This window comes from Leuciscus leuciscus (genome assembly GCF_965113295.1).
Source record: "Leuciscus leuciscus genome assembly, chromosome: 22".
NCBI classification, from domain to species: domain Eukaryota; kingdom Metazoa; phylum Chordata; class Actinopteri; order Cypriniformes; family Leuciscidae; genus Leuciscus; species Leuciscus leuciscus.
Genome location: NC_138746.1, coordinates 5,713,120 through 5,722,633, shown reverse-complemented (window position 1 = coordinate 5,722,633; position 9,514 = coordinate 5,713,120). Strand labels below are relative to the sequence as shown.

General features: G+C 39.9%; 1 protein-coding gene across 1 annotated transcript; it reads left to right on the top strand.

The window, feature by feature from the left end:
• The first annotated feature begins 1,555 nt into the window (after window positions 1-1,555).
• Window positions 1,556-7,411, top strand: dact2 (dishevelled-binding antagonist of beta-catenin 2). The gene is made up of 4 exons (XM_082154223.1): window positions 1,556-1,934; window positions 4,316-4,448; window positions 4,674-4,961; window positions 5,123-7,411. Exons 1-4 carry the CDS (start codon window positions 1,680-1,682, stop codon window positions 6,961-6,963), a joined length of 2,517 nt encoding a protein of 838 aa, XP_082010349.1. The 5' UTR covers window positions 1,556-1,679; the 3' UTR covers window positions 6,964-7,411.
• Window positions 7,412-9,514: the final 2,103 nt, after the last annotated feature.

The following is a 9,514-nucleotide window of genomic DNA, read 5'->3' as shown; positions in this document are numbered from 1 at the left end:
ACATAAGATTCTGTTTCTGTTTGACTTCAGCGATGTCACTGTATGGACGAATCTCACAAAGACATCTCTAGGTCATGTTATGTTCTGATTTTGTGGTAAATTTTGACCCGGACAGGATTTGTGCAATTCATTTGTTTTGATGGTTGACTCAAAAAATCTAATCAAACCATCTCATATTTTATAACATTGATAAAACATTGTATTTAGGCTAATCTTGATCAGATTTGGCATGATCTGGCTTACTCATAGAAAGGTCTGTTTGTTGTATGTATTTTTCTCTCCCTGTATCTCACTTCCTCTCCCACATCTTGTGGCTGACAGAGGTAAACTTATGCCAGCTGTAGGGGAAAGACAGTGTGGTACAGTCTGACTTTACCTCACAGCGCCACTGCCAGCGATGAGGGCTCAAATCCTGATGCTATCTTGCCCTATTCTCATCAACACACGTTTCCTGTGTAGGCCTACATCACAAAAAAATGCACATTGATTCCGGATACTCTCAACATAACTCTGCTTGATGCATGACATGTTCAACATAAAAAAAAATTTTTTTTTAAAAAAAATTCGAAATATAAATGTCTTTTTTGTTTTTTACCTTGAGCTTTTGTAAAGGAATTATGCAAAGTGATGCACTATATGCCTAAATGTCCAAAACCTCGATAATTGCATGCCAATTATGGGTATTATATGTTGATCATTTTGAGGTTTTCAGGTTTTCTGTAAGTCAGTAATTGTACGCAAGAGGGCGCTAGTGGCTAATTGTTCAAACGAAGATGGATTTCTTTATTGGATAATGTACATTGATAAAAGTACAAAAACATAAGAAAAAGTATACAGTTTAATGCGGATTAAAAATATAACCATTTACATGTTTTAAATTGGTGTTTGATAAACAAATTAAATAAAAAAAACAGTCCTTGTATTCATAGTTTTTCTAAGACACAGAGCATTTGGTCTTAAAGGGATAGTTCACCCAAAAATGAAAATTCTTTCTTCTGTTGAACACAAAAGAGGATATTTTGAAGAATGTCGGTAGCCAAACAGTTGATGGCCCCATTGACTTCCATAGTATGAATAAATAAATAAATAAATAAATAAATACTATGGAAGTCAATGGCTATCCACTGTTCGGTTACAGGCTATGAGACGGTGTGTGTGTGTGTGTGTGTGTGTGTGTGTGTGTTCAGCAGAAGAGAGAAATGCATACAGGTTTTGGAACAACTTGAGGGTGAGTAAATGGGTGAGGGTGAGGGGGGGGGGGGGGGGGACTTTCCCTCTAAAAGAAATCTACGTAACCGCCAGCGATTTTTCAAATCCTACAAGACAGAGCAGCTAATGAATATTAATTTCTTCACTTTTTTTCTTTTCTTGATCACGTAACCTCGTTAAGAATAATATCCCAGACATTTACCAAAGAAGGATTGGCAAATTCACTGACCAGCCTAAGTCAATGTCCGCCAATCAGCCAGCGAGGGGCGGGGTTTTCCACGGTCAGCGCGAAAGTGGGCGGGGTTGCTTTGTACACCGCCCCGTACAGGTACTGTATACACAGTCACATGCGCTTCGTCCAAACACAATAGTTGTTGCACACTGGGACGCACTTTGGACAAGCTCAGTCACATAGCGGATCTCATTATTTCCCTCGCCTCTCTGGATATGTCTAAACAGCACGTCTGATAATGTTGGGGAGAAAAACATCTGGATCAGGTGTGCTGAGCGCAGCTGCAGGAATGGACCGGGGCAGGACAGGAGAGAGGCTGCACGCAGCGCTGGCCGGACTGCAGGAACTGCATCTCCTCCGGGACAAACAGAGTGCCATGGTGCACTGGGCTCTGACCCTGAACAGAGAAGAGTCCGATACATCAAAACACGAGAACGTGAGCACAGAAGAGCTGAGACTGGAGGAAACACTTACTCTGCTAAAACAACAGCTGGTAAGACATCTTATTAAAGACAAGGTGACAATAATTTTGATGAAAATATGTGGTTCATTTTGATCACAATTGTATACAGTGGGTAACTACGGAGTAAAAAATAAGTTATAACAGGGTATTGTGAGCAACAAAAATGTAGGCTATATGCAAGTATTTAAACACATATTTATTTTTTACTTTTCATTTAATAATGATAATAAAAAAACACTAAAATCGGGCTTTGTGTTTTCCAGCTGGCTCACAATTGTAACCATTGACATGTTTACATGTGAGTTAAAACAAACCTTTTAATATAAAAATAATCAATATTCAACAATTTATATAAAATATGCATCATATATTATCTGTATTATGCTTTAACAGCTTTTATTTGGCTTACTTTGATAGAGCTTTGACAAAGATATCATCTTAGAGAAGCAAACTGGATTGAACAGCTATTCTTGTCTACTCTAGTCAATTCTAGTCATATGACTATTTACACCAGCTTAGTAAAGAAATGTCCACGACATCAAGACAGTCTGCACTTTCATTTATAACTGACAAAATCATGTAAAAAGCATTAACTGCTCGTTGAAAATCCTTCAGACATACATTTTATTACAAATGTGTGAACATATTTGAGGTGATCATTTTGGATGAATATGTAGATAGATATACCAGATGTTTTCTGTGATTTAGTCAGTTCTTTTACAGTATTTTGTGTATTATCTATCAGCAAATGAGAATCTTTGCATAAAGCTACTTTCCTGTGTGCTCTTACTGTAGGGGGGATTCATTGGTGTATTTTGTGCATGGTTTGGCAGTAGGCTTGATGACTGAATCCAGTGCTGAATCACAAGCTCAGCTGGGGGTCATAGTGAGGGGTCATAAATCAAGGGCTCTGAGGGGGGCCGGTCCGTTTCTGATGATTAACCCAATTTAATGAGAATGGCAACAGAGGAACTGTGGCTCGGTCGGCGACACAGATTTGACCCCACAGCCGATGCATGTTTGAACCTTTTGGACTTTTGTTGAACCCTTCTAATACTCGATAGTCCAAGTGACTCTGGTCTATAGACATATAAGAGACTGGCATTAGTGCTCTTACACCATTTCAATTAATTACGAAATGATTATTTATTTCCAAAGCACAGAGAAATTGCACAGTTGATACCATCTGCAATAAGTGCTCCGCCAATGTAGAAGTATGTGTGCAGATTCTGATATTCTGTTTGTAAATCCACTCCCTAAAATTAACAGAAAACTTAAACAAAATAGCAGTTAATTTTGATTTCCAGGAAAATATATATTTTTAAAAAGTCATGGAAATATTTATAGTGAATTAAATCATTCTAGTCATGCTCTGCTCTGAATGATTTCATCAGCCTATAAATTGCTTATTGTGAACACTCTAAAAAGAAAAGATTCATTAGTCAAATCTCTAGGAACCCTGAGAAAACATCTGGCGGCTCTGACTTCATATTTATCCAAATGTCAGTTCCCAGATGCAACAAACCCTCTTAAGTTAAGAAAACCATTAGTTATAACATTTAGGGTATTATCACTAAGGATTTTCTGAATTTAAGTGGTGTGTTGCAACCGGTTACATTATCCACACAACTATAGTTTACGGTTATACCCTCAGATAAAATTGGATTAGTGTTCCTCATTGTTCTCTTTCACTAACTGGCAAGTACAAAGACGATAGATTAAAGTATGCGTTGTCAGAGTTTGGCAAAGGTGTGACCCTTTACTTTGCAAAGATGGTTTACAGTCAACCATTATAGATGATCTGTATTTGGCATGCCATTTCCTCTTGGACCCATACATTTGGTTTACACAATAGTTTGTGCTCCTCTGCAGGAGAGAGTTTAGTAATCTTACAGCACTTCCCCCAGGCTACCCTTTATCCTTGCCTAGTTAATAGTCAACCGCTCTCCTTTTTTATTTGCTTCCTCCTTCTGTTTTTTTTCTCCTCTTGTCTACATCGTATAACAGCAGGAGTCATATCAGCCATTAAATGTCTGGAAGCATCTTGTGTTCAATGTTCTTCTGTGGTTAGTTTGGAATGAGTATGAATAGTAGCTTAACAAAGAACACTTTAGTTAGTTCTTTTGTGCATGACTTACAGTTTATTACACTTACACTGTTCTCAAACTTTCAGCTTAGTATTTGTTACATGAAAAACTGTTGAATTTATATACAACTCTGCTCATGTGGTTCATAAATGTGCTCATGTGGTTCATAAATGTGCTAAAATTGCATGATGTATCAGATATCTTGTATGTAATATTGAATGATATGTGATGTATTTGCAGTTGCAGTCAGGATACAGTTGCAGCAGTTGTGTTGCATGCTAACATGTTGAGACTGATATATGTGAATGTGTGTTGTACCTGCAGACACGTCTACGCAGACAGGATGTGGGATTGAAGACTCATCTCCAGCAGCTCGACCAACAGATCAATGAGCTGAAACTGGATGTGTGTAAAGCATCCACTGAACACCTAGAGAGTGACAGCAGACCCAGTTCAGGTGACTAAACATACCCATTCACATATCACATACTTCCTTTTTCATTTGAAGGTGAAGAGTGTAATTTCTCTTCCATTTATGACACCAAACAGACATAACAAGCTTCCCCTTTAAAGACTTCAAATTTACACCAGCTTCCAACATTTCATTTCAGACGTAAATGACAACATCAAGCATTTTTTGGTACTCTGCATTGCATCTAATAGTCCTAATTTCTACTTCCAGGGTTCTACGAGCTCAGTGATGGTGGTTCAGGCTCACTGTCCAACTCTTGCACCTCTGTTTACAGCGAGAGTCTCTCCTCTTCATCTCAAACCAGTCTGCTTCCACTTCTCTCCAACTCATATGTGCCACATGGCCGTAATGGTTCTAGACAGACTGGTGTGTCTCGACGTTGTTCTGCTGATGAGAGCACTGGCCAGTCTGATGCACCACGTTCAGGAGTGAAGCTCGGTAGCAGTTGTATACGAACAGCAACCGCTCGAGCAGCAAGGCAAAGACCTGTTTCCACAGGTGAGCATGAAAATGTGTTCTTAGGGTAAAGTTTGTGCAAAGTACTATGGCATGTACTATCAGAATATGTTGTTTCTTATTGTAGTCACTATAGTCATAACCAGCTTAACTTCTGAAATGTAAAGTATCTTGATAAAAATGTTCTTGGGTTCTTCTTTCAGGGGACCTCGACCGAATGATCGCACCTGGTTTTGGCTCCTTCAAATCCACTGATGTGAAGAGCTCTAAACCCTGTGCTAGCCTCCAAAACCCCTCAGTAGACCCCAAATACCAGAGTAACCTGGTGTCTAGCAATGGGACAGAAGTGTACTGTTACCCCAGTCCACTGCATGCTGTGGCCTTACAAAGCCCCATCTTCAGTTGCACTGGTGATCAGGGAAGTGCATTAGCACTTGATGGAACGCCTGAAGTGAGTCTTGAAGAGGAAACCCAAAACCCAATCGAAGGGTTCACAAACTCCAGGTCTGTTGGATACATTAACAAGATACTACAGCGAAGCTCCAGTAAGATAAACCTGTTAAACGGCATAAGAAGAAATGATACTGTTAGCAGTACACAGGAGCAAAGACCCAGATCCCAGGAAATGACCTATGGACAGCCCAACGTTCCTCAACTACTGGGATCCCTTCAACAAACAACAATGCCCTTAGAAAATGCACCGGAGACTGGAAAAACATCTTCAGCACTAAATCAGCAACAGAGGAACGCACCTGGTTTTGAGCCCAATTTCAAAGCAATTGTGGTCCAGACGTCGTGCCATGGCACACACTCAGCACCTTCCATGGATCTCCAAAATAATTACTTACCCATAAGGAATGCTATAGGCAAGAATGGTCCCGAGTCTGACAATGGACATTCAGAAAAGGGGAATGGACATTTTCCCAAGGAGTCATCTATGGTCCCAAAGCTAGTAGAGAGGAGATCAAGTTTTACCTTCAGAAGAGAGGACGGTAGAGCTTCTTTTGATGATAAGGGTGCTACACCTCCATCAGAGTTTGTCCATGCACAGTTTGTTCCTGCAGGGTCTCAGAGGGTGAAAGTGCGTCAGGCAGACAAGAAAACTAAATCTGTAAAACTGAAAAAGAAGAGCTCAGAAAAATCTTCAAAGAAACAGCAGCAAAAACACTTGTCTCGAGAGTTCTGTACCAAAACCCGAGCTGACTTAAAGCAGTCCAGCACATGCAAAGGGAAAGTGACACATCTGGAAGAGTCCCAGATACATTCTTGCTCAGATTGCAGTTGTAATGGACCTTTCAACTCACACCACACCCAAAACAACCCTCACCTACAACAGAGTCAAACCTCCAAGTCCACAAAGTCCCGTAAAGCCCCTGAACCTGTGCACCTTCCTCTGGATCAAGCCAAAAAGAAACAGAGTTCTCGGAAATGGCCTTCCGCTTCTGAGATCCTGTTGCCCCCAACTCTCCACACCCAGAGATCCAAAGAAGTCTTGAACTCTCGAAAGGTGTCCATGGTAAGGAGTGTTAGTGCCAGACCTCGCTCAGGTCATTGGGGCTGTCCTCCACAGGCCCTTCCTCACTCGCTCTCCACCTCCTCTTACTTCAGTTACTTAGAATCTAGATATCCCGCAGCGCCAATCTCCAGCCGCTATCCTCCTCGTTGTGAGTCAGAGTTCTCTGAGTATTCTGCCGAGTGTGCGTCGCTCTTTCACTCTACTATTGCAGCAAGCAGTGATGGAGAGATGAGCAACTACACCACAAACCGTTTTGGGGACAGCGAGTCCAGCCAAGGCTCTCAGACGGCCTCAGACTCAGACAGCAGTCTCTCGCTGGATGAGGAGGACCTGTTGGAGGAAGAAGAGGAAGATGAAGGGGGTTTAGTGTGGGCTCAGGCAGCGATGGGGACCACGGCAGCAGGGTTTTCTCTTCAGCAACAGCATCGCTCAGAACCAGCAGCCTGCCGCATCAAAGCTTCCAGAGCACTGAAGAAGAAGATCCGCCGCTTTCAGCCAGCGTCACTCAAGGTTATGACTTTGGTGTAGCTTCACTAAGGTTTCAGGTGGATTTTGTCAAGTAAACCTTTAGCTTCACCTGATATTTGGGACTCACTTGGAGCCCTTTTTACCAATCTTAAAACTGGTCATGATTCATTTGCACCTGTAATCCAAACAACCTGTAACTCGTAAGAGTATTTGGAGGGTTGAAATCCAATAATGTCATATGTTGTAATTTCCACAACTGATCACTGAGGTCCAGCTAACTTAAACCCAAAACACTATCACAACTATCACAAGACTTGAGTGATTCAGTCATATATTTTGCTGAAAAAAATTGGGCTTCTCGACAACACTAACATCCTCTATTGATATGTATATGTATACACTGTAAATAAGGTCTTTGAATATCGTGTAATCAAATGTGAAAACTGCTTTTGGTACAAAACTGTACTTTATGTAATTCAATAAAAATCTGTTGCTTTTTCCACGTTAATTTCAGCTATGCATATTATTTTTGAATGGAGTTTCCCTTTACTTTCTTATCCATATTGTCTATGTTAAAATTATAGCGCAAGTAAAACATAGGAACATAACTGTCAGTATTAAGTGGTCATACCAGATAAGCATTCAAGAGTCCATTGTCCCACCTCAGAGTGTGCTTGTATCTGTGCAAGCTTTTTATCCATGCAAGATCAGATCCATAGTGGATCTTCTAGAAAAAGGTGAGAGCTTTGAGGCTGCAAGTCTGTTAAGGAGGTGAAAAAATAGTTAAAGCAACAATCTATGAAAGATGAGCATTAAAACCAAGAGAAGAATAGATGTCAGACATCAAAGAGTAGACAGAATCTCTAAATCTCATTCTTTTACTCTGTCTTAGAATCTCTATTAAAATTCCTGTAGTGTCACAGAGGTTGGAATGGGGTTTTTGGTTTCTGAATAGACTCAACACAGGTGAAAACCAGATGGTCCTCGGGCCCCTGGATGCGTTTTATCTTTGCTAGTCTGGGTTGAAAGGAGCTTAACTCTCTTAACAGACTCTAGAATGTCATCAACTTTTACTTACAATTTACTACACTGCTTGGTCTTATCACCATGACAATGCACACACACACACCCCTTCAACACAATTGACCATGTATTTTAAGACTGTTTCTGGCTCTGGGAAGGGGATTTATATAAGAAGCATAATTTACAGTGCCTGTAAAGCGAGCACTGCATTGAAATTCCTCTTTATCCAACTTGAATCAAGTTCAACTATTAACTTGCCTTAAAATGCAACACTTATGGCACAAAATATTGAACATTAATGATAGTTCTTGAAAAAAATAAAAATAATTTCTTCTAAGTGCATAGCATCATAAAACCCCAAAATCATGTGTAATAATCGTGATTGTGTCCGACAGAGTTGCATCTGTGTCTGAGAACATCAAGCAAATCACGAGATTATAGAGAGCATAGGTCACTCTGTTTTTCTTTGGCGCTGGGTCAAGGCCAGCAAGCCTGACCCTGTGTTTGCATTCACCTTCACCAGCTGTCTAGCTGGATCATCTCGCACTCCCTGATGCCTAGTCAACAGGTTCAACATAGAGGTCATGACCACACACTCCCAAACCTTTCTTTCCCAGCTTGGCCTCAAAGCCTTGACCTTCCTTTGCTTTTAGTTGACTAAATTAATTGCATTGAAATGACTGCATTTACCCCTTGTTTTAAATTGATTTAATAATAATAATAATTCATTACATTTATATAGCGCTTTTCTCGGCACTCAAAGCGCTTTACATAGAAGGGGGAATCTCCTCAACCACCACCAATGTGCAGCATCCACTTGGATGATGCGACGGCAGATTTGTTAAAACATTTTACACAAGTTAAACTGTCAAATTATTCAGAGATGTTATAATCATTGGCCCAAAAAGTATTTAGCTTGTCCAAATATTTTTGGGGCCATTGTATGTGACAAACCCTAATTCTCTGCTTACTTCTGTGTTGGCGTGTTCTAAAATGAAGCATATTAGTTCTATTTTAAAAATATTTAAAAATATTATGTTTGCAAGTTTTCTATCTGGGGAAGTTTGAATAAATCATGCCATGATAACACAAAGAACATAGAACAGCTACTATCCCTGCATGCCTTTTTCATTGTGCTGTTCACCTTTAACATGGCCATTTAATCACATAAGATCTTATGAAGCAGTCCTATTCAACACAAAAGCATGGATAAACAGCTTTGAAATCTTGTTGTTTTAGAATATGTTTACATGCATGACCTTACACCAATTATGTTTAATTACTTAAGAATTAATGTAAAGGTCATGTTAACGCCTTAAACATTGTTCTTTTATCGGATACAAGTTAAACGGTCTAAGCAAAACCTGATTGACACACCTAGATTTTTGTGTATTACCGCAGTGTCGCTATGCATACTTGTGAGCGTTTTGACATCAAAACTGGAGAGAAATGAACCTCAAATTCAGCTTGCTTCTGACATATAAAACAATAATCAAAAGGAGGCTTAATGTAGTAAACATGGATGAATATCAATAAAAACCCAACATATGACCACTCTATAATGAGTATAACCTGAGGATTTCACACT

Excerpts from the sequence above, each read along its gene's own strand:
- dact2 (XM_082154223.1), top strand. The coding sequence starts at position 1,680 with ATGTTGGGGAGAAAAACATCTGGATCAGGTGTGCTGAGCGCAGCTGCA. Across the intron at positions 4,449-4,673 it reads TGACAGCAGACCCAGTTCAG|GGTTCTACGAGCTCAGTGAT; the intron begins GTGACTAAACAT and ends TTCTACTTCCAG. Across the intron at positions 4,962-5,122 it reads GCAAAGACCTGTTTCCACAG|GGGACCTCGACCGAATGATC; the intron begins GTGAGCATGAAA and ends TTCTTCTTTCAG.